Consider the following 26,222-nt stretch of genomic DNA (forward strand, 5'->3'; position numbering starts at 1 on the left):
TACATTTGAGGAATAAATATTGTATTATTAAACAAGACGTTTGCCTCTGCAACAGTGATATATTTAGCCACATACATTCACAAGATAAAAACTATCGTTAATGAAGTGTGGAATAAAGGTCAGAGACGGTGGTTAAGACCACTTGATCCGCGGCTTAAGACGACTGGAGGAAACTACTGCCTCACCCCGTGAACATGTTCACCTCACCCCGTGAACATGTTCACCTCACCCCGTGAACATGTTCACCTCACCCCGTGAACATGTTCACCTCACCGCGTGAACATGTTCACCTCACACTTCACACCCGAAGAACATGATGCGCATTTTATTCAAGTTCTTATTAACTATAAATATATCCAGATATTCAGTGGCAAATGAAGGGATGGGACATGAGAGGCTTCACTATCACCAGCCATGCTTCCTTCACTATCACCAGCCATGCTTCCTTCACTATCACCAGCCATGCTTCCTTCACTATCACCAGCCATGTTTCCTTCACCAGCACCAGCCATGCTTCCTTCACTATCACCAGCCATGTTTCCTTCACTATCACCAGCCATGTTTCCTTCACCAGCACCAGCCATGTTTCCTTCACCAGCACCAGCCATGTTTCCTTCACTAGCACCAGCAATGTTTCCTTCACCAGCACCCAGCCATGCTTCCTTCACTATCACCAGCCATGTTTCCTTCACTATCACCAGCCATGTTTCCTTCACCAGCACCAGCCATGTTTCCTTCACCAGCACCAGCCATGTTTCCTTCACCAGCACCAGCCATGTTTCCTTCACCAGCACCAGCCATGCTTCCTTCACTATCACCAGCCATGCTTCCTTCACCAGCACCAGCCATGTTTCCTTCACTATCACCAGCCATGCTTCCTTCACCAGCACCAGCCATGCTTCCTTCACTATCACCAGCCATGCTTCCTTCACCAGCACCAGCCATGTTTCCTTCACTATCACCAGCCATGCTTCCTTCACTATCACCAGCCATGCTTCCTTCACCATCACCCAGCCATGCTTCCTTCACCAGCACCAGCCATGCTTCCTTCACTATCACCAGCCATGCTTCCTTCACCAGCACCAGCCATGCTTCCTTCACTAGCACCAGCCATGCTTCATTCACTATCACCAGCCATGTTTCCTTCACCAGCACCAGCCATGCTTCCTTCACCATCACCCAGCCATGCTTCCTTCACCAGCACCAGCCATGCTTCCTTCACTATCACCAGCCATGCTTCCTTCACCAGCACCAGCCATGCTTCCTTCACTAGCACCAGCCATGCTTCCTTCACTAGCACCAGCCATGCTTCCTTCACCAGCACCAGCCATGCTTCCTTCACTAGCACCAGCCATGCTTCCTTCACTAGCACCAGCCATGCTTCCTTCACTAACAATCATTCTAGACTTCACAAAATTGTTAATGGGAAAAGCACAGAAAGATGACATAAACGCTGAGTCGTCAGGAGGTGCGGCGCTCCACGCCAGACTGATGTGTGAGTGTTGATGTGTGTGTTGATGTGTGTGTGTTGATGTGTGAGTGTTGATGTGTGTGTTGATGTGTGAGTGTTGATGTGTGAGTGTTGATGTGTGAGTGTTGTTGTGTGAGTGTTGATGTGTGTGTTGATGTGTGAGTGTTGTTGTGTGAGTGGTTGTTATGTTATGGGTGTGAGTGACTAACATTGGCCGATAATTTGAGAGATAGAGAGAAAGAGAAATTCTCCGGAGATAGGAATTATTTAGAAATCAGTATGTGACCAGCAGACACTATATATATATATATATATATATATATATATATATATATATATATATATATATATATATATATATATATATATGCGAACAAGCCTGAATGGTCCCCAGGACAATATGCAACTCTGGGGTGTGAGTTTTCAGTTATATATATATATATATATATATATATATATATATATATATATATATATATATATATATATATATATATATATATATATATATATATATTGTTAATGGATATATAAATTGGTATATTATATAATTTGGATTAATAATGAGGTACTGAGACATGAGACTTGTATCTACCCAACCTCACCTCTCTGCTCTTGCTGCCTCCTCCCTCACTCCTGCCTCCTGCTGCCTCCTCCCTCACTTCCCCTACCTCCTGCTGCCTCCTCCCTCACTCCCCCTACCTCCTGGTGCCTCCTCCCTCACTTCCCCTACCTCCTGCTGCCTCCTCCCTCACTCCCCCTACCTCCTGGTGCCTCCTCCCTCAGTCCCCCTACCTCCTGCTGCCTCCTCCCTCACTCCCCCTACCTCCTGCTGCCTCCTCCCTCACTCCCCCTACCTCCTGGTGCCTCCTCCCTCACTCCCCCTACCTCCTGGTGCCTCCTCCCTCACTCCCCCTACCTCCTGGTGCCTCCTCCCTCACTCCCCCTACCTCCTGCTGCCTCCTCTCTCATCCCTTCAACTTGCTAACGACACATTTCACTGCCGCTACTTGACACCAACTGATCACCGCCCGAGCGTCTTCCATCCACTGACTTGTCACCTTACACCCCCCTTCACCCCCCTCAGCCCCCCTCCCCCCCCCTCAGCCCCCCCCCCTACGCCACTCCCCCTCCACCCAGCCCCAGAAGACAGGCCGAACTACTCCCCGCCCGGATCACTACCCAGTCATTACCCATGTAAGTCTGGCCACTTATGCTTGGCAAGATGGCCAAGGCGGTGCTGAGACTCGCCCCCTCCTACACACACCACCGGTTCGAGGCTCCCGCCGTTCATTCCGCTTGAGCCGCGACGCTGAAGGCGGGGCACTTGCCTCCGCCAGACGCTGATGGCGCGGTCGGGCGCGCCTGCTGGAAGTAATGTGGCGGCCGACGCACTCCTTCTGTTGAGCATTGACGGCTCTGTTTACTCTCTCTCTCTCTCTCTCTCTCTCTCTCTCTCTCTCTCTCTCTCTCTCTCTCTCTCTCTCTCTCTCTCTCTCTCTCTCTCTCTCTCTCTGTCTCTCTCTCTCTCTCTCTGTCTCTCTCTCTCTCTCTCTCTCTCTCTCTCTCTCTCTCTCTCTCTCTCTCTCTCTCTGTCTCTGTCTCTGTCTCTGTCTCTGTCTCTCTCTCTCTCTCTCTCTCTCTCTCTCTCTCTCTCTCTCTCTCTCTCTCTCTCTCTCTCTGTCTCTCTCTCTCTCTCTCTCTCTCTCTCTCTCTCTCTCTCTCTCTCTCTCTCTCTCTCTCTCTCTCTCTCTCTCTCTCTCTCTCTCTCTCTCTCTCTCTCTTGTTTACTCGGTGCGTCTCTTGTTTCCCCAACTCTCGTAGTATTTTACAAACGAGTGAAAAAGCAAAAAAAAAAAAAAGCAAAAAACGGGGTTACGGGGAGGGTCGTCTAGGGTGACGGGGAGGGTCGTCTAGGGTGACGGGGAGGGTCGTCTAGGGTGACGGGGAGGGTCGTCTAGGGTGACGGGGAGGGTCGTCTAGGGTGACGGAGAGGGTCGTCTAGGGTGACGGAGAGGGTCGTCTAGGGTGACGGAGAGGGTCGTCTAGGGTGACGGAGAGGGTCGTCTAGGGTGACGGGGAGGGTCGTCTGGGGTGACGGGGAGGGTCGAGACTGGAGAATGTCTGAGTAAGAGACAGAGGAGGGAGTAAGCACAGGGAAGAGACAGAATATGAGACAGGTGGAGACATACAGACAGAAGAGACAGGTATAGAGGTAAATAAAGAGATGTGGGGCCGGGGAAGAGATTCCTCTTCCTCTTCTATGATGGTCTTGTGTGCTAACAATCTTGATAACACGGCTCCAATGTTGTCTGGCCTTCGGAGACATATTTTTTGGATATTGCATAAAAAAATCAACATTACATGCAAAAAAAATCCTTATTGAGGTTAATGATACCAAATTTTGTTTTAAATAATTATTGGAAAATTCAGCACGTTATTCAATGTCAAATTTTTTTTTATACACATGCGTGTACGCACGTGCGCACGTACACACGCACACGACTACATCACGCAGTAGTGTAAGGAGGCAGCAGACAAGTTTGTCCCAGTCCAAAAGGAAAACAGTGAAATGCAGATGAGAAACCCATGGTTTAATCAGAGATGTAGGCTAGCTAAGCAGCAAAGTAAAAGGGCATGGAGAAACTATAGGAATAACAGGACACTTGAGAGCAGAGAAGGATACCAGAATGCCAGGAATGAATATGTTAAGTTGAGAAGAGAGGCAGAAGGGCAATACGCAAATGACAACGCAAGCAAGGCAAAGACTCAATCTAAATTGCTGCACAGCCACATCAGGTTAAAAACAACAGTAACGGAACAGGTAATGAAAATGAGGATAGGGGTAGACAGATTCACTACAAATGATAAGGAAGTGTGCGAGGAACTGAATAAGAAATTCCAGGAGGTCTTCACATTAGAGCAAGGGAAAGTTTCAGAGATAAAAGAGGGAATATTTAACCAGGAACCACTAGAAGAGTTTAAGACTACCAGTGGGGATGTAAGGAAGTTATTGCTAGAGTTGGATGTGACAAAGGCTATTTGCTCAGACGGAATCTCCTCAGTGATACTAAGGGAAGGACCAGAAAAACTGTGCCTGCCACCCTCCATAGTGTATAACAGTTCACTGGTAACAGGGGAACTGCCAAAAATTTGGAAAGCAGCTAACGTAGTCCCGATATACAAGAAAGGGGATAGACAGGAGGCACTGAACTACAGGCCAGTGTCTCTAACTTGCATACCATGCAAGCTGATGAAGAAGATTGTGCGAAAAAAGCTAGGGGAACATCTGGAACTAAAGAAATTTTTAACACAGCATCAACATGGGTTTAGGGATGGCAGGACCTGCCTCACAGGATTAATTGAATTCTACGACCAGGCAAGAGAGAGGGGAGTGGGCAGACAGCATATTTTTGGATTGCCAGAAAACCTTTGACAAAGTACCACACAAGAGGCTAGTGAAAAGCTGGAAATGCAGGCTGGAGTGAAAGGGAAGGTACTCTATTGGATAAGTGAGAACCTAAGCTACAGAAGACAGAGTCAGTGTGAGGGGTGAGGTCTTAGATTGGCGAGACGTTACGAGTGGAGTCCCGCAGGGTTCAGTCCTTGGACCTATACTGTTTCTGATGTATGTAAATGATCTCCCAGAGGGTATAGAATCGTTCCTCTCATTGTTTGCTAATGATGCAAAAATTATGAGGAGGATTAAAACAAAGGATGATAGTAGGAGGCTACAAGATGACCTAGACAGACTGAATGAATAGTCCAACAAATGGCTAATAAAGCCCAACCCGAGTAAATGCAAGGTAATGCAACTAGGCAGTGGAAACTGAAGGCCAGACACAGGATACAGAATGGGAAATGTATTACTTCATGAAACAGACAGAGAGAAAGATCTAGGAGTTGATATCACACCAAACCTGTCTCCTGAAGCCCACATAAAGAGAATAACGTCTGCGGCATATGCGAGGCTGGCTAACATCAGAACAGCGTTCAGGAACCTGTGTAAGGAATCATTCAGAATCTTGTACACCACATATGTAAGACCAATCCTGGAGTATGCGGCCCCAGCATGGAGCCCGTACCTTGTCAAGCACAAGACGAAGCTGGAAAAAGTTCAGAGGTATGCCACTAGGCTAGTCCCACAATCAGGAGGCAAGAGTTGCTCGGAAAGGCTGCGTGAGATGCTCCTCATGACACTGGAAGACAGAGGAGTAAGGGGAGACATGATCACTACCTACAAAATTCTCAGAGGAATTGACAGGGTAGATAAGGATTAACTTTTTAATAATGGTGGTACGAGAACAAGGGGACACAGGTGGAGACTTAGTTCCCAAATGAGCCACAGGGACGTAAGAAAGAACTTTTTCAGTGTCAGAGTAGTTAACAGGTGGAATGCATTAGGCAGTGATGTGGTGGAGGCTGACTCCATATACAGCTTCAAAAGTAGATATGATAGAGCCCAGTAGGCTCAGAAGTCTGTACACCAGTTGATTGACAGTTGAGAGGCGGGACCAAACAGCCAGAGCTGAACCCCCGCAAGCACAATTAGGTGAGTACAACTAGGTGAGTACACACACACACACACTCTGGGGGGTCTGGTAGCTTAGTGGACAGCACGCGGGACTCGTAATCCTGTGGCCCGGGTTCGATTCCCGCACAAGGCAGAAACAATTGGGCAAAGTTTCTTTCACCCTGATGCACCCGTTACCTAGCAGTAAATAGGTACCTGAGAGTATACACAGCTGTTACGGGCTGCTTCCTGGGTGTGTGTGTGTGTGTGTGTGTGTGTGTGTGTGTGTGTGTGTGTGTGTGTGTGTGTGTGTGTGTGTGTGTGTGTGTGTGTTTGTGTGTGTGTGTGAAAAAAGTTAATAGTTAGTAACAGTTGACTGATTGACAGTTGAGAGGCGGACGGAAAGAGCAGAGCTCAACCCCCACAAGCACAACTAGGTGAATACACTCTCAGGGTTCATTAATGATTAATGATTAATATTAATGATCATAATGATTAATGATAAATTAATGATCTTAACATGAATCTTCTCTATAATATGTTCTTCTTTATTCTAGACTGAGGTACCCATCCACTTGGACTGGATGATACAGCAACAGTCATGCTTCTTGCAGACCCGCGTTCAATCCCCGACTATTTGTTGGGCACTACTCCTTTATTCCGCCCTATTCTAATCCTTTTTAATGTTCTTAGTGCTATAAAGATATACTGACAGTTCTTGCTCCTAATAATTACCTTACCTTCAGATGGAAATAAATAAAAGGGACAATTTAATATGAATATATATTTTTTAATTTGAGCCATTACTGATTTATGAACCTAACCTTACCAAATACAACCTAATCTAACTTAATACAACCTAACCTAACCTACCATAACACAACCTCTCCTGACATAAAATAACAACACCTATTACAACAAGGATATATATATATTTTTTTTTTTTCGAGATATGTACAAGAGTTGTTACATTCTTGTACAGCCACTAGTACGCGTAGCGTTTCGGGCAGGTCCCTGGAATACGATCTCCACCGCGAAGAATCGTTTTTTCATCCAAGTACACATTTTACTGTTGCGTTAAACAGAGGCTACAGTTAAGGAATTGCGCCCAGTAAATCCTCCCCGGCCAGGATACGAACCCATGACATAGCGCTCGCGGAACGCCAGGCGAGTGTCTTACCACTACACCACGGGGAGACGGTTTTAAAAAGACCTTGTGGAACATTCTGGTACAATGAGTGAGAAAGTCAAAAGTTATATATATAACATTCTGTGCAGTGATGGTATCGATCCTGGCACGTGACGTCACAAGAACTCGGCCAATCTCATTACCTAGATTCTGTGACGTCAAAAAAAAATCAATCAACCGCGTTTCTATAAGTTAGAAACTGACACACACATTTCCCTATAAATATTCCTCCGGGAAGGATTTATCAGTCTATTCTCGAAAAGAGATGTATTGTCAGGGGAAATGATAAGACAAGAATAGGATAGATAACTATCGGGTGATAATTGCGTCCCGGGAGAGTGGAGGCGGGAGTAGCGACCCATTAGTGGCAATGTGTGAAATATTAATGGCGGCTGCCGAGGGCGCTCTCACACGCCACTTATACACAGAAGTTCACAGCTAAAATTGGTATCTTGGTATTTTCTCACTACTAGAACGTTCAGGAATGTGTGTGTGTGTGTGTGTGTGTGTGTGTGTGTGTGTGTGTGTGTGTGTGTGTGTGTGTGTGTGTGTGCTCACCTATTTGTGCGATAAGCTCTAGCTCTTTGATCCCGCCTCTCAACTGTCAATCAAACAGTGTACAGGTTCCTGAACCTACTGGGATCTTTCATATCTACACTTGATATGAGCTTTAGGGGACAGGTCTGGCGTGATATCAACCCCCAGGTCTTTCTCTCTCTCTGACTCTTGAAGTATTTCATCTCCCAAGTGATACCTTGTATCTGGTCTCCTGCTTCCTACCCCTATCTTCCTTACATTACATTTGCTTGGATTAAACTCTAACAGCCATTTGTTTGACCATTCCTGCAGCTTGTCCAGGTCTTCTTGAAGCCTCAAGCTGTCCTCCTCTGTCTTAATCCTTCTCATAATTTTGGCGTCGTCAGCAAACATTGAGAGGAATGAGTCTATACCCTCTGGGAGATCATTTACGTATATCAGAAACAATATAGGACCGAGTACAGAGCCCTGTGGGACTCCACTGGTGACTTCACACCAATCTGAGGTCTCCCCTCACTGTAACTCTCTGCTTCCTATTGCTTAGGTACTCCCTTATCCACTGGAGCGCCCTACCAGTTACTCCTGCCTGTTTCTCCAGCTTATGCATCAACCTTTTATGGGGTACTGTGTCAAAGGCTTTCCGACAGTCCAAAAGAATGCAGTCCGCCCAGCCTTCTCTTTCTTGCTTAATCTTTGTCACCTGATCGTAGAATTCTATCAATCCTGTAAGGCAAGATTTACCCTCCCTGAACCCATGTTGATGGGTTGTCACGAAGTCCCTTCTCTCCAGATGTGTTACCAGGTTTTTTCTCACAATCTTCTCCATCACCTTGCATGGTATACAAGTTAAGGACACTGGCCTGTAGTTCAGTGCCTCTTGTCTGTCACCCTTTTTGTATATTGGGACTACATTAGCAGTCTTCGATTTTTCTTGTAGGTCTCCCGTCTCCAGGAGAAGGTGAAGGGTTAGGTAGGGAAGATGTTGAAGGGTAGGGAAGATGGTGAAGGGTAGGGAAGATGGTGAAGGGTAGGGAAGATGTTGAAGGGTAGGGAAGATGGTGAAGGGTAGGGAAGATGGTGAAGGGTAGGGAAGATGGTGAAGGGTAGGGAAGATGGTGAAGGATAAGGCAGATGGGTAAGGGTAGGGAAGATACTGAAGGGTAGGGAAGGTGGTGAAGGGTAGGGAAAATAGTGAAGGGTAGGAAATGGTCAAGCGTAGGAAAGATAATGAAATGTAGGGAAGATAGTGAAGGGTAGGGAAGATGGTGAAGGGTAGGGAAGATGTTGAAGGGTAGGGAAGATGTTGAAGGGTAGGGAAGATGGTGAAGGGTAGGGAAGATGGTGAAGGGTAGGGAAGATGGTGAAGGGTAGGGAAGATGGTGAAGGGTAGGGAAGATGTTGAAGGGTAGGGAAGATGGTGAAGGGTAGGGAAGATGGTGAAGGGTAGGGAAGATGGTGAAGGGTAGGGAAGATGGTGAAGGGTAGGGAAGATGGTGAAGGGTAGGGAAGATGGTGAAGGGTAGGGAAGATGGTGAAGGGTAGGGAAGATGGTGAAGGGTAGGGAAGATGGTGAAGGGTAGGGAGGGAAGTTAAAGGGTACTGAAAAGAAGGGCATCGTGAGAAAATGCCAAACCATTACGAGTATATAACACTGGGAAGGGCTAAGGGTTAAGGTTTGAGATGAGCCGGGGTATTAGGAATGGTGCCTAACCACTTTAGACGGTCGGGGGATTGAACACCGACCTGCATTAAGCGAGACCGTCGCTTCTCATTAATAGCAATCTTACAATTAAATAAGTTCATCATTCCACATATTTTTATAACATTTTCATACAATTATCTCAAACCCCGCCCTTAACACCTCAACCATTGGTATTTGTCAGTGTCCTGAGTGGCACATTGTTGCTGAACGGCACCACACTCTTGCGTGCAGGACTTCCCTGCCCCTACACCTGTCTCCACACACCCACCACACTACCTTATACCCCGCACCTAGCACTACTGGGGCCACAGAGCCAAAGCTTTACTTCAACTAGGTTAGTACACAGTTAGTACGTTAGTTAGTATAGGGTGTGATAGCTGATTGGACAGCACTCTGGACTCGTAATCCAAGGGTAGAAAACAAAATGGGCAGAGTTTCTTTCACTCTGATACCCCTGTTAGCTAGCAGTTAATAGGTACCTGGGAGTTAGACATATGCTACGGGTTGCTTCCTGTGTGTGTGTGTGTGTGTGTGTGTGTGTGTGTGTGTGTGTGTGTGTGTGTGTGTGTGTGTGTGTGTGTGTGTGTGTGTGTGTGTGCGCGTGTGTGTGGAAAAAAAATTGTTAATAGTTAGTAACAATTGAGAGTTGAGAGGCGGCCTGCAAGAGCAGCGATTAACACCCCCGCAAGCACAACTAAGTAAATACATCAAAGTGAATACAAACATCGTGTCAGCAAGGCGGACAGCCCGCCTGCTGTCACAACATCGTGTCAGCAAGGCGGACAGCCCGCCTGCTATCACAACATCGTGTCAGCAAGGCGGACAGTCCGCCTGCTGTCACAACATCGTGTCAGCAAGGCGGACAGCCCGCCTGCTGTCACAACATCGTGTCAGCAAGGCGGACAGCCCGCCTGCTATCAATATACTATACCTCTCTTGAATGCTCCAAATCCTGCTTGTTTCCCAGCAAGGTGATTGGCGGGCGGGGAAGGTGTGGGCGGAGCTTGTAGATGGCGTGGAGCAGGCGATTGGCTGTGAGGAAGGTGTGCTTGTGGGCCACGCTGTACACCACCAGGTACCCGTCACACTGACTCATCTCCAGCGCTGGTAGGCTCGCCTCGCCCTGGGAGGGGGGGGGAACGGGTGTGAGTGCAACATTGAGTGTGTGTGTGTGAGTGTAACATTGTGTGTGTGTGTGTGAGTGTAACATTGTGTGTTTGTGTGTGTGTGTGAGTGTAACATTGCGTGTGAGAGAGAGTGTAACACAGTGTGAGAGAGTGTAACACAGCGTGTGAGAGTGTAATACAGTGTGCGAGAGAGTGTAACACAGTGTGTGTGAGAGAGTGTAACACAGTGTGTGAGAGTGTAACACAGTGTGCGAGAGAGAGTGTAACACAGTGTGTGTGAGAGAGTGTAACACAGTTTGTGAGAGTGTAACACAGTGTGAGAGAGTGTAACACAGCGTGTGAGAGTGTAACACAGTGTGTGAGAGAGAGTGTAACATAGTGTGAGAGAGTGTAACACAGTGTGAGAGAGAATGTAACACAGTGTGAGAGAGAATGTAACACAGTGTGAGAGAGAGTGTAACAGTGTGAGAGAGTGTAACACAGTGTGTGAGAGAGAGTGTAACATAGTGTGAGAGAGTGTAACACAGTGTGAGAGAGAGAGAGTATAACACAGTGTGAGAGAGAGTGTAACACAGTGTGAGAGAGAGAGAATGTAACACAGTGTGAGAGAGAGTGTAACACAGTGTGTGAGAGAGAGTGTAACACAGTGTGAGAGTGTAACACAGTGTGTGAGAGTGTAACACAGTGTGTGAGAGAGAGTGTAACACAGTATGTGTGAGAGAGAGTGTAACATAGTGTGTGAGTGTAACATAGTGTGTGAGTGTAACATAGTGTGAGAGTGTAACATAGTGTGAGAGTGTAACATAGTGTGTGAGTGTAACATAGTGTGTGAGTGTAACATAGTGTGTGAGTGTAACATAGTGTGAGAGTGTAACATAGTGTGTGAGTGTAACATAGTGTGAGAGTGTAACATAGTGTGAGAGTGTAACATTATATGACACGACGTTAAACTTTTGGAAAAAGTAACATAAGATGAGGAACCCAAATCATGAAAGTTCGTCTAATGTAAAGCTTATACTGTCTCAGATGCCTCAGACTTGCTCAAGAGTGATCACTTGGAGTCTCACCGGCCTGGAGATGTCGATGATTTCGAGGTCGACCTTCATGCCATCGAGCTGAAGACTCTGGCGGTAGATGATATCTGAAAGAGGGAGAGAGTGAGAGCATAGTTGAGAATGCTGAGGTGACTGAGAGGAGGCAGAGGCAGCCTCCATGAACATGTACAATTTATCCATGAACAAAGTGATCTTGTGAGCTGATCCTAAGTGATCCTATAGGGTGTAATAGGATGCTAAATATCCTATCGGGATCCTATAGGCCTTAGGTCTCGGCAAAACGTTACGAAAATCCCATATATCGTCATTTGAATAGTTTTGTTTATTATAAAATGTGTGCGAGGGTTAGATTGGTTAATTTGACCTTGAACTTAAGCTAATATAAGGGAAGGTAATTATCAGGCGAAAGGAATATAAGGTAATGTTCCATTAAAGTAATTAAGACACCTTCCAGTTGACCTGTTGGTCTGTAATGTTGTTCAATACAAAAGAGAAGATGCATGTTTGAGGTTAATCATATTTACGCTGATTTGTGTGTTAAAATCCCAGTACATAATTTGGAATGGCATATGCAAATTATGTTATAGGCCTATGTAATAATGTATGGGGGGGGGGGAATTAGGGTGTTGCTTTAAATTATATATCATGTTACTAGGTTGCAGTTGTCTGATGATTCTCGTCAAAATTTTATAGTTGCAGGAAAATATAAAATTTTGAACTTAAACATTCCTAGGATTATGAAGTGACTCGAACCCGCGTTCTTGTTAATCCCAGACACGGGCCATAACCGACTAGGCCACGATGGTACAAAAGCCGGCCAACCCGGAACTCTACTGAATTAACTGGTAGGTTCTGGAGGCCTTAAACCGGAGCCCAACCAGGGTGTTACAGCCGACCCGACCACACTCTGGTCTGTGGTAGTGGTGTTCCCACACTTACCTCACACTCCAGCACCAAGATACATCAATGGTGTGATATATCAGTGGTGTGCTATATCAATGGTGTGATATATCAATGGTGTGATATATCAATGGTGTGATATATCAGTGGTGTGCTATATCAATGGTGTGATATATCAGTGGTGTGCTATATCAATGGTGTGATATATCAATGGTGTGCTATATCAATGGTGTGATATATCAATGGTGTGCTATATCAATGGTGTGATATATCAATGGTGTGCTATATCAATGGTGTGCTATATCAATGGTGTGTTATATCAATGGTGTGCTATATCAATGGTGTGATATATCAATGGTGTGCTATATCAATGGTGTGATATATCAATGGTGTGCTATATCAATGGTGTGCTATATCAATGGTGTGCTATATCAATGGTGTGCTATATCAATGGTGTGATATATCAATGGTGTGCTATATCAATGGTGTGATATATCAATGGTGTGCTATATCAATGGTGTGATATATCAATGGTGTGATATATCAATGGTGTGATATATCAATGGTGTGCTATATCAATGGTGTGCTATATCAATGGTGTGATATATCAATGGTGTGCTATATCAATGGTGTGCTATATCAATGGTGTGCTATATCAATGGTGTGATATATCAATGGTGTGATATATCAATGGTGTGATATATCAATGGTGTGATATATCAATGGTGTGCTATATCAATGGTGTGATATATCAATGGTGTGATATATCAATGGTGTGCTATATCAATGGTGTGATATATCAATGGTGTGATATATCAATGGTGTGCTATATAAATGGTGTGCTATATCAATGGTGTGCTATATCAATGGTGTGATATATCAATGGTGTGATATATCAATGGTGTGCTATATCAATGGTGTGCTATATCAATGGTGTGCTATATCAATGGTGTGATATATCAATGGTGTGCTATATCAATGGTGTGATATATCAATGGTGTGCTATATCAATGGTGTGCTATATCAATGGTGTGATATATCAATGGTGTGATATATCAATGGTGTGCTATATCAATGGTCTGCTATATCAATGGTGTGATATATCAATGGTCTGCTATATCAATGGTGTGATATATCAGTGGCGGGATATATCAGTGGCGTGATATATCCGGTTTGGGCCCCCAGAACGTACCAGTGACTTCAGTAGAGTTCCGAGTGGGTACCATCGTGGCTGAGTCGGCTAGGACAGGTGTCTGGGATTTACCAGAACGCAGATTTGAGTGTCATTCAATTGCCTCAAAAGAATTGTCATTGATATATTACGTCAGTGTGATTTCTTTGTGGTTCCCATAGGCCTGATATAATACATATGTGTACTACATTAAGCCTAAGATAACATGAATTAGGCCTAGGATTGTTGGGCAGGTTAGGTCTGCTTCTCTCGTCACAGTTCCGTCTCTCTAGTGTCATTTGGTCTAATTCGGTAATACAGAACGTGAACCATTTGTTGAGGAGAGTCGAGCAGCACACAGTGGCTCGCTTGCTCGAATACATTCTGTAATTATTAGGATTTTAGAAGGCCAGCCCGGCCACCAGAGTGCCACCACCACCACCTCCACGGTCGGCAGGTGGTGCTGGACCATCCAAGTGCCAGCCCGGCCACCAGAGTGCCACCACTACCACGGACGGCAGGTGGTGCTGGACCATCCAAGTGCCAGCCCGGCCACCAGAGTGCCAAGTACCAATTACCGCGTAACGTGGTGGAGGTGGGGGTCCCTCGATTGTTTCGAACGTAGGCTGGACATGTATATGAGTGGGATTGGGTGGTTATACATAGGAGCTGCCTCGTACGGGCCAATAGGCCTTCTGCAGTTACCTTTGTTCTTATGTTCTAATGTTCTTAGGATAACACTCTCATATCAAAATTATATAAATTTAGACGCTCCATAGGTTATTGATACAAACCTTTAGAGCTGCGGCTGGACACTATTGAGAATATTGTTAGCGGGAACACGATCTGATATTCATGTGAATCCATTTTCCTCCATGTCCTTCAGTTATTCCCTCTTTCTCTATCTCCAATCATCATCAGGTCATCCCCTTATTCTCTCCTCAGTGATGAGCAGAGAGAAATATCTTCTATATTTAGCATGTCCTGTCACCGTCACTTCCCGAGTATATCCTTATCCTGTCCTTCCTCCTCCTCCTGTGTCCTTATCCTTCATTCCCTCTGCCTCCCGTGTTCGCCTGGTCCTCGTCATCCCACTTCTCCCTCTCCCTCCCCACCATCCTTGGTACGACCCGTCATCAAGCCCCGCGTGGTCGTTCCTATTAATTAACACATAAGTCTCGCTAATTGACCAATGACACGAAATTTGCGCTTTTTCCACCCAACCAGCTGGTCTGTGTCGGTACACAGCGGTGGCCTCGCGTCTTGCAAGGTCGGGGCTCGATCCCCAGTGGTCCTAGTGCTTGTGAGCACTGTTCCTCCGCACTGGACTCATGTCCCAGCACTCTGTCCTCATATCCCAGCACTCTGTCCTCATATCCCAGCACTCTGTCCTCATATCCCAGTACATGGTCCTCATATCCCAGCGCTTTGTCCCACATATCCCAGCACTTTGTCCTCAAATCCCAGCACTTTGTCCTCATGTCCCAGCACTCTGTCCTCATATCCCAGCACTTTTGATTGTTGCTGCCCTGGGCCTGGTGATTGTTGCTGCCCCGGGCCAGGTGATTGTTGCTGCCCCGGGCCAGGTGATTGTTGCTGCCCCGGGCCAGGTGATTGTTGCTGCCCCGGGCCAGGTGATTGTTGCTGCCCCGGGCCAGGTGATTATACTGGGCTCCGTATCATTCGTGACCTTGTGGTCAGTTCCAGCTACGCCAGCTTAGTAAAATAATACTCGCGCGCTTATGAGATAAATGCTTAGCGAAATTGACCCAGAAATGGCGTCGTGAGCTGGGAAGTTGATATATATCTGGCTTTATATGGTTGGTAGGTGTGTGAGTGTTGGTTTATATGGAGGACAGGTGTGCCAGTGTTGGCTCATCAGGTGTGTTTATGCAGTACAAACTGTTCCAAGTACGCCTCACTCTCATACTTGTCGGCCCCTTCAATTAGGTCTCCAATTTTTCCATTATCATTATAGTATAAATGTATCCTCTTTGAGCAGCTTTCCAGGAATGGTGACGTGTGGCGGTGTTCCAGGGACCGTGGGAGCTCCCCCCGGGGCTCCTGCACCAGGATTAAGGACCCGGGTGTGACGGCCAGTTCTGTGTACCGCGGGTCGATCCCCTCCGCCCTCAGGATATTGTTCCTGTATTACATCAACACGCGCTAATGGCAGCTCTCCTCACACAGGTAAAGATTCCGGAACTTGTGTAGCTCTGTACTCACCTAGTGTGTGTGTGTGTGTGTGTGTGTGTGGGTGTGTGTGTGTGTGGGTGTGTGTGGGTGGGTGGGTGTGTGTGTGTGTGTGTGTGTGTGTGTGTGTGTGTGTGTGTGTGTGTGTGGGTGGGTGGGTGTGTGTGTGTGTGTGTGTGTGTGTGTGTGTGTGGGTGGGTGGGTGTGTGTGTGTGTGTGTGTGTGTGTGTGTGTGTGTGTGTGTGTGTGGGTGGGTGGGTGTGTGTGTGTGTGTGTGTGTGTGTGTGGGTGGGTGGGTGTGTGTGTGTGTGTGTGTGTGTGTTTTTGTGTGGGTGTGTGTGTGTGTGTGTGTGTGTGTGTGTGTGTGTGTGTGTGTGTGTGTGTGTGTGTGGGTGGGTGGGTGGGTGTTTGTGTGTGTGTGTGTGTGTGTGTGTGTGTGTGTGTGTGTGTGCGTGTGTGTGACACGACCAAGACACAACCAAGAAACAACTAAGACACAAGCAAGACACAACCAAGACACAACCAAGACACAACCCAGACACAACCAAGAAACAACCAAAACACAACCAAAACACAACCAAAACACAACTTAGACACAACCAAGACACAACCAACACACAACCAAGACACAACCAAGACACAACCAAGACACAACCCAGACACAACCAAGAAACAACCAAAACACAACCAAGACACAACCAAGACACAACCAGATATGACAAAGCTCACCTACCAGTAATGTGGTCGGCATCTTCACAATACACAAATGCTTTTATCAAATATAAATTTTCAGACAAATAGTGTGATCGTTTTATACTCTACTAAAATATATACAAGTTTAGCCATGAGAGAGCACACATGTAGAGCCATGTTGCATAGACGTAAGGAGCGCTTGTGAAGGCTTAACTGGAGTGTGCAACACCGCTGGGGAGTCTGGAGGTGACATTAACACTACTGAACTAAACATGAAAATATCAACACGTGTGCAGTTACAGAGGTGCCAAAGGTGCGGGGATATCATGAAGAATGATATAATACCTAAATTACTTATATACGACCTAAAGAAATTTTTTCAATTAAAGGAAAGATAAAGTGACTTGCAGGAGCCTAAAGGAATTATGTGGTCTGCTTAAGGGTCGATTTTGGGACGGCAGACTTGTGTTCCCGGGAGATGTCACCAGCAGCCTTAGAAGTGATGAAAACATGAAAACATTCACAGAATTATTTCAAACAACAGAGCAACTGGAAGATAAATGGAAGACATTGAGCGAAGATATAGCTTTCATGTAATTTATTGTGTGAAAATACAGTGTATATACCTCAAAAACCACACATGGGGGGCCACATATACCACAAGAACCACACGTGGGGCGCCACATATACCACAAGAACCACACGTGGTGCGTCACATATACCACAAGAACCACACGTGGTGCGTCACATATACCACAAGAACCACACGTGGTGCGTCACATATACCACAAGAACCACACGTGGTGCGCCACATATACCACAAGAACCACACGTGGTGCGTCACATATACCACAAGAACCACACGTGGTGCGCCACATATACCACAAGAACCACACGTGGTGCGTCACATATACCACAAGAACCACACGTGGTGCGCCACATATACCACAAGAACCACACGGGGTGCGCCACATATACCACAAGAACCACACGTGGTGCGCCACATATGCCACAAGAACCACACGTGGTGCACCACATATACCACAAGAACCACACGTGGTGCGCCACATATACCACAAGAACCACACGTGGTGCACCACATATACCACAAGAACCACACGTGGTGCGTCACATATACCACAAGAACCACACGTGGTGCGCCACATATACCACAAGAACCACACGTGGTGCGTCACATATACCACAAGAACCACACGTGGTGCGCCACATATACCACAAGAACCACACGTGGTGCGCCACATATACCACAAGAACCACACGTGGTGCGCCACATATGCCACAAGAACCACACGTGGTGCACCACATATACCACAAGAACCACACGTGGTGCGCCACATATACCACAAGAACCACACGTGGTGCACCACATATACCACAAGAACCACACGTGGGACGCCACACATACCACAAGAACCACACGTGGTGCGCCACATATGCCACAAGAACCACACGTGGTGCACCACATATACCACAATAACCACACGTGGTGCACCACATATACCACAATAACCACACGTGGTGCGCCACATATACCACAGGACACAGGAGAGGTGTCCATAAGTCATACATTGTCTGACATAACCTGCCATTGACCTGCAGTGGCAGAAGCAGCAGGTGAGGGCCGCCGGCCCACGCTGCTCCCCTCACAACCACCACCTCTGTAATCCTCCCTGGGACCTCCACCAGCCCCGGCCCTGTTATTTCCTCCTCCATGGCTCTTCCCTCATTCATTCTCGCCCCTCAGCTATGTCTTTACCACCCCGGGCCCCACCTCGCATCTGTGTATGATGGGGAGGGGTTGTGATCTTTATTGATGATGGGGGGAGGGGTTGTGATCTTTATTGATGATGGGGGGGAGGGGTTGTGATCATTATTGATGATGGGGGGAGGGGTTGTGATCATTATTGATGATGGGGGGAGGGGTTGTGATCTTTATTGATGATGGGGGAGGGGTTGTGATCATTATTGATGATGGGGGAGGGGTTGTGATCATTATTGATGATGGGGGAGGGGGTTGTGATCTTTATTGATGATGGGGGAGGGGTTGTGATCATTATTGATGATGGGGGAGGGGTTGTGATCATTATTGATGATGGGGGAGGGGTTGTGATCTTTATTGATGATGGGGGAGGGGTTGTGATCTTTATTGATGACGGGGGAAGGGGTTGTGACCCTCATTGATGATGTAGGATGATGTATTCTGCAATATTGATGCATTGCTGGGGTTCGTCGCCCTAGGCTGGGGTCCGGTGCTCTTGACAACAACTTGACCAGTGGCCGAGCACTCAGAGCCCGTGACGTAGACCAACGTTGTCAACATCTGAAGTTAGCGAGTAAACACATCATCTTTTGTTAGGTGATATTATGTTGTATTATTGTTAAGTGTTCTGATGCATGGCTCTCTCTCTCTCTCTCTCTCTCTCTCTCTCTCTCTCTCTATATATATATATATATATATATATATATATATATATATATATATATATATATATATATATATATCTCTCTCTCTCTCTCTCTCTCTCTCTCTCTCTCTCTCTATATATATATATATATATATATATATATATATATATATATATATATATATATATATATATATATATATATATATATCCCCCTGCCCCCCCCCCCCCCGACAGTGCTGGAGACACCACGGAGCCGCCATCACATTCCTGGCTCTGTGTGTGTGTGTGTGTGTGTGTGTGTGTGTGTGTGTGTGTGTGTGTGTGTGTGTGTGTGTGTGTGTGTGTGTGTGTGCGTGTGTGTGTGCATGTGTGTGTGTGTGTGCGTGTGCGTGTGTGTGTGTGTGTGGGGCTGGAAACTGTGTTAGGAGCCCAGACATGGAGCCCAATACTCTTTCATTACACCAGCCCTCCTCCTCCCCCCCCCCTCTCACAGAAGCGGTTACATGTCCAATTGGCTCGTCTAGTCAGCTAGTTTGGTAATTACAAGCTCTCACTGCCCGCAAGTGCCAGCGGCTATACCCTCCTCCCCCCCCATGTCCCCTCCACCTCCCCCCCCCATGTCCTCTCCACCTCCCCCCCCCCATGTCCCCTACACCTCCCCCCCCCCCCGTTTCTGCTTCTCATTCAATCTATATATTTGTTATTTGTACCTTTTTTTCCTGCCTTTATGTATATTTTTTTCAATAAAAGTGTTACTGGTTCTATTTTTTTTTGCATATGCTTTTTATAATTTTTTATATCTGTTGGTTTTGAATTTGTGTTGTTATGAGAACTGGTCAGTTTGTGTTGTTTGTTTGTGATGTTTTGTTAGAGGTGGGTTGTTAGGTGAGGGTACTGTTGTTGTTGTTGTTGTTGTTGTTGTTGTTGGTAGTGGTGGTAGTGGTGGTGCAGTGTGTGGGACACCGTCCTGGTGCCATGTGTGTGTGGGACACCGTCCTGGTGCCATGTGTGTGTGGGACACCGTCCTGGTGCCAGGTGTGTGTGGGACACCGTCCTGGTGCCATGTGTGTGTGGGACACCGTCCTGGTGCCATGTGTGTGTGGGACACCGTCCTGGTGCCATGTGTGTGTGGGACACCGTCCCAACATGTCCTCATACAAAGAGTGTCACATGAGGCGGGTCGGCCTGGTGAGGACGGGCAGGTCTGGGGCGCGGCGCCTCGTATATAATAACTTGTCAGGGAGTGACTATCTCTACAGTAATAACATCTTGAGTGCAGCATAATAAAGTAGAGAATGGGTAATTATATCCTCTTCCTCGAGGGGTTTGTCTGAATCTGTATTTTATCTGATTGTCTGATCTTGAAGAGTTTAAGCGGTGAATAGCAACTTATTGACCTAAATGTGGCAAGGTTTCTGACTTTTACGGTGAATATGTCTTATATCTGCACTAAGTCAGGTGTTTGGTGATGACTCCAGAGAGTAATATTATAATGCTAGTCTAACACAAGTAGTATACGAGGGACAGACATCTTCCTTGGCCTGGAGGCTGATGGCTACACCCTTGTTCCTCTCTGAACAAGCTTGATAATCTTGGCATTATGTCTACATTTACATCATTTTCCATGATTCACTGAAGACTTTGACCCGCTCATCGTATACCCTGGCCGTCACCTCGGCTCTGTCACAAAGGTCAGCACCTTTACATTGACTGTATTAAAGTCAAGAAACCATCTCCTGGCCGTCCAGGTCCACCCGGAGCATTGTAGAAGCCTCTCTCCTCAGTTCTCATTCATCTTAATTTTTCATCCACATATAAACTGAGAGGCGGCCCATCCTTCTCATTCCTCCGTGATGGGTGACATCACCTCAGACCTGCAGCAGGATCTGGTTGATACCTGGTTGATACCTGGTTGATGGGGTTCTGGGAGTTCTTCTACTCCCCAAGCCCGGCCCGAGGCCAGGCTTGACTTGTGAGAGTTTGGTCCACCAGGCTGTTGCTTGGAGCGGCCCGCAGGCCCACATACCCACCACAGCCCGGTTGGTCCGGAACTTCTCTTAGAAAACCGTCCAATAGTTCAATCGTCGGGGGCGGCTTCCCCTGCTGTGTCACCGTGTTGAAGCTCCGACACACACCGTTGTATATAGATGTTCCACAGGTCTTTTCCCAATTAATTTTGGTTATGAGGTATACATGTCCACATTACAGGACATGTATACCTGTATTGTGGACATGTATATGTTCACCATACAGTAGTATTTCAATTCATGTAGTTCATATGGAGATATGAACGACATGAATGTGTAGTTCATATCTCCAGTCTGGCGTCCTTGTATAGATAAATATTATATATGGTGTATGTCTAAGGATTACCAGGTCACACATTTCTGGCTCAAGACCTCATACATCCTGTCATTATCTTTCTTGTTAGAGGCACAGCATTAAGGCTCCTGGCAGAGCCTCCTTGTTAAGTTAGGGACTCCTAGTTAAGTCTTTTGACTTGGATCACTAAGCTGGGACTCTACTCCCTCTCACCCCCCCCCCCATCTGGGCCACTAACCCCAGGCTCCCCACCTGGGTCACTAACCCCAAGGCTCCCCACCTGGGTCACTAACCCCAAGGCTCCCCACCTGGGCCTCGTAGTCTGGGTCGTGAATAAGACTGAGTGAAGCAGTACTCACCGACTTGGGACTTGTACTCGCCTATGTAGCGGCGAGTGAGGTAGCGCACGGCGACGGCTGAGGGGAGAGAGACACCAGAGTTATGCTGGGCGTGCTGAAGGATGGAAGGGAGGAAGGAAGGAAGGAAGGAAGGAAGGAAGGAAGGAAGGAAGGAAGGAAGGAAGAGAGGAAGGAAGGAAGGAAGGAAGGAAGGAAGGGAGGAAGGAAGGAAGGAAGGAAGGAAGAGAGGAAGGAAGGAAGGAAGGAAGGAAGGAAGGAAGGAAGGAAGGAAGAGAGGAAGGAAGGAAGGAAGGAAGGAAGGAAGGAAGGAAGGAAGGAAGGAAGGAAGGAAGGAAGGAAGGAAGGAAGGAAGGAAGGAAGGAAGGAAGAGAGGAAGGAAGGAAGGAAGGAAGGAAGGAAGGAAGGAAGGAAGGAAGGAAGGAAGGAAGGAAGGAAGGAAGGAAGAGAGGAAGGAAGGAAGGAAGGAAGGAAGGAAGGAAGGAAGGAAGAGAGGAAGGAAGGAAGGAAGGAAGGAAGGAAGGAAGGAAGGAAGGAAGGAAGGAAGGAAGGAAGGAAGGAAGGAAGGAAGGAAGGAAGGGAGGAAGGAAGGAAGGAAGGAAGGAAGGAAGAAAGGAAGGAAGGAAGGAAGGAAGGAAGGAAGGAAGGAAGGAAGGAAGGAAGGAAGAAAGGAAGGAAGGAAGGAAGGAAGGAAGGAAGGAAGGAAGGAAGGAAGGAAGGAAGGAAGGAAGAGAGGAAGGAAGGAAGGAAGGAAGGAAGGAAGGAAGAGAGGAAGGAAGGAAGGAAGGAAGGAAGGAAGGAAGGAAGGAAGGAAGGAAGGAAGGAAGGAAGGAAGGAAGGAAGGGAGGAAGGAAGGAAGGAAGGAAGGAAGGAAGAAAGGAAGGAAGGAAGGAAGGAAGGAAGGAAGGAAGGAAGGAAGAAAGGAAGGAAGGAAGGAAGGAAGGAAGGAAGGAAGGAAGGAAGAAAGGAAGGAAGGAAGGAAGGAAGGAAGGAAGGAAGGAAGGAAGGAAGGGAGGAAGGAAGGAAGGAAGGAAGGAAGGAAGGAAGGAAGGGAGGAAGGAAGGAAGGAAGGAAGGAAGGAAGGAAGGAAGGAAGGAAGGAAGAAAGGAAGGGCTGGATTAAGAATATAAAGAGTTTGCCTAACACTAAATCTATGGAAAGAGTGAGGGAATGAGTGAGAAAAGCAGTAAAGAAAGAGGCACTCAAAGAGAGAAAAAATGAAGGAAGAAGTAAAATGGAAATGAAAGAATCAATAAAAAATGAATAAGGATTAAAACGCAGACACTTAAGGAGAGTGAAAGAAGCAACAATAAGTGTCACAGGAACACAAGATAGCAGACAAGGAAGAGCCATAACATGAGATAACAAAGAAGGGAACAAGGAACAGCAACAAAAGGAGTGCATGAAGGCAGAGACAATAACGTGAACACATAACACAGCGCAACCTGAGGAAGAGAGAGAACAGACGATAACGTGAACACATAACACAGCACAACCTGAGGAACGATGGAAATTGCTGTAAACAACCGATGCTCGAAAGGCGGGATCCAAGAGTCAATGCTCGATCCTGCAGACACAACTAGGTGAGTACAACTAGGTGAGTACAGACACACACACACACACACACACACACACACACACACACACACACACACACACACACACACACACACACACACACACACACACACACACACACACGCACACAAACACATTGTCCACACACGCCAGACCTGTCTCCTGCAGCACATATCAAGCGGATAACATCAGCGGCATATGCCAGGCTGGCCAACATACGAACGGCATTCAGAAACTTGTGTAAAGAATCATTCAGAACTTTGTATACCATATATATCAGGCCAATCCTGGAGTATGCAGCCCCAGCATGGAGTCCATATCTAGTCAAGGATAAGACTAAACTGGAAAAGGTTCAAAGGTTTGCCACCAGACTAGTACCCGAGCTGAGAGGTATGAGCTACGAGGAGAGACTACGGGAATTAAACCTCACTTCGCTGGAAGACAGAAGAGTTAGGGGGGACATGATCACCACATTCAAGATTCTGAAGGGAATTGATAGGGTAGATAAAGACAGTCTATTTAACACAAGGGGGAACACGCACAAGGGGACACAGGTGGAAACTGAGTGCCCAAATGAGCCACAGAGATATTAGAAAGAACTTTTTTAGTGTCAGAGTGGTTGACAAATGGAATGCATTAGGAAGTGATGTGGTGGAGGCTGACTCCATACACAGTTTCAAGTGTAGATATGATAGAGCCCGATAGGCTCAGGAATCTGTACACCTGTTGATTGACGGTTGAGAGGCGGGACCAAAGAGCCAGAGCTCAACCCCCGCAAACACAACTAGGTGAGTACAACTAGGTGAGTACACACACACACACACTCTCCACGCCCACACACACACACACTCTCCACGCCCACACACACACACACTCTCCACGCCCACACACACACACACTCTCCACGCCCACACACACACACACTCTCCACGCCCACACACACACACACTCTCCACGCCCACACACACACACACTCTCCACGCCCACACACACACACACTCTCCACGCCCACACACACACACACTCTCCACGCCCACACACAGACACACACTCTCCACGCCCACTCTCCTCTCAGCAACCACCGCTGAAAAGTTAACATCTTCTCTAATTACACTCGACCATGGAATGGGGGGGGGGGGAGGCATCTCTCCCAGAAACTCTTAATTGCCCCTTTCACTCCCCTTCCCACTAACCGCCCCCCCCCTCCTTCCCTTCGCGACACATACCATTCACACCACTATTCCTTCCTCCAGGAGAACCCCCACAAGAGGCCCTCTTCGACCCCCTTCAGGCGAGACTCCCGCCGCCTCCTCCTTCTGAGAAACATTAGGAGCGCTCGCCTGCTGGTATCAACAATTCCTTGTCCTTATTTCTGGAAGAGCTCCTCTCGTCCGTTATTACCAGGACAATGTTCTCGTATCTGCCGCCGCCGCCACTACCTACCAGTTTACTATATGCTACCACCACTACCGCTGGCACCACGTGTACTGACTAGTAGCCACTGTCACTGACCACCAGTACCACAGCTACCACCACCACCACCACCATCACCACCACACAGTCTGGTAGAGTGACATAACCCACACGCCTTACGACATGTGTCATACTTGACAAGGTTGTCCCGCATTGGTTGGCCAACTGTGTGTGTGTGGGGCCCATGTGGTCTAGGGCATACATACATGCGCGCACACACACACACACACACATGATATGAGCCCAGTAGGGCTCATATCATGTGATAGAGCCCAGTAGGCTCAGGAATCTGTACACCAGTTGATTGACAGTTGAGAGGCGGGACCAAAGAGCCAAAGCTCAACCCCCGCAAGCACAATTAGGTGAGTACACACACACACACACACACACACACACACACACACACACACACACACACACACACACACACACACACACACATAACGTTATTATAAATGACGTAATCGAATATATTATCCTATTTTAATTTTAATTAACAACAAAAGTGCCATAAAACTCGCCTGACTTTCCGACGCCGTGTCCCCCCAGCACAAGAAGACGGATCACCGGACACGTCTCGTTGGCCGCGCCTGTTCGTCCGTGTCCGCCAGCGCCTCCACCACCACGGCCTCCGCCAGGAGCACCTCGCCCACCGGAGCTGCTCCTCCGACAGCCATCTCTTGCTTTCGGTCTCTTGGTTTCCTTGCCACCGGCGGCGTGACTGGACGCTACCGGGTGTCCTGACATTCCCTTCCTTGTAGGGCTTTGTCCCCCGCCGTGTCCTACAGGGCCTCCACCTCCACTGGTTCCACTAGGTGTTCCACCTCCACTGGTTCCACTAGGTGTTCCACCTACACTGGTTCCACTAGGTGTTCCACCTACACTGGTTCCACTAGGTGTTCCACCAGCACTGTCTCCAGCTGGTGTTCCACAGTTTTCACGAGGGCGTCCACTTTCACCGTCTCCGTCAGAGTCTTCACGCCCACAGCCTCCAGTAAGACCTACACACGCACCAGCTGCGTCAAGCCCTCCTCCGTCTGCAGGAACTCTTCCACCTCCACCTACATCAAGTCTCCCACTTCTTTCCCCATTTGTGTTTCTTTCACAGTCTTCAGTAAGACTTTCTTCATCGTCTTGTGTTGGGTTCCACTCACCATCTCCAGAAGAATCCATACTACTCTCCCCGTCAGAACCTATCCCACTGTCCACGGCAGGACCACTTTCATCAGTTCCAGCAGAGTCTTCGCAGGTTCTTCCAGCAATCTTCCTGCCGCTGTCTTCAGCGGTACCACCACTGTGGTGTCTCCAGTAGTCTCCCATGGGGGTCTCCCAAGCACTCGTTGCTCCACCACTCTGCAACAGAGAAGCAGAAACTGTCAGGTCGACACATGAAACGAGACATTAGTGGTTGGCATGAGCAGGCCGGGAAGGGGGGCCTACAGGCCGGGAAGGGGGGCCTACAGGCCGGGAAGGGGGGCCTACAGGCCGGGAAGGGGGGCCTACAGGCCGGGAA

The 26,222-nt window shown here is 47.4% G+C and overlaps 1 protein-coding gene across 1 annotated transcript in view; it reads right to left on the reverse strand.

Moving 5' to 3' along the window:
• Positions 1-26,067, reverse strand: part of LOC123751374 (uncharacterized) — a 28,957-nt gene extending 2,890 nt beyond the window's left edge. Inside the window, exons 1-4 of the mRNA XM_069326344.1 lie at positions 25,231-26,067; positions 21,662-21,718; positions 11,607-11,680; positions 10,344-10,535 (exon numbers count right to left, since the gene is read on the reverse strand). Coding sequence (XP_069182445.1) covers positions 10,344-10,535; positions 11,607-11,680; positions 21,662-21,718; positions 25,231-26,029 — 1,122 coding nt within the window. The 5' untranslated portion in view covers positions 26,030-26,067. The remainder of the gene's footprint in view (positions 1-10,343; positions 10,536-11,606; positions 11,681-21,661; positions 21,719-25,230) is intronic.
• Positions 26,068-26,222: the final 155 nt, after the last annotated feature.

This window comes from Procambarus clarkii, chromosome 18, assembly GCF_040958095.1.
Source record: "Procambarus clarkii isolate CNS0578487 chromosome 18, FALCON_Pclarkii_2.0, whole genome shotgun sequence".
NCBI lineage: Eukaryota > Metazoa > Arthropoda > Malacostraca > Decapoda > Cambaridae > Procambarus > Procambarus clarkii.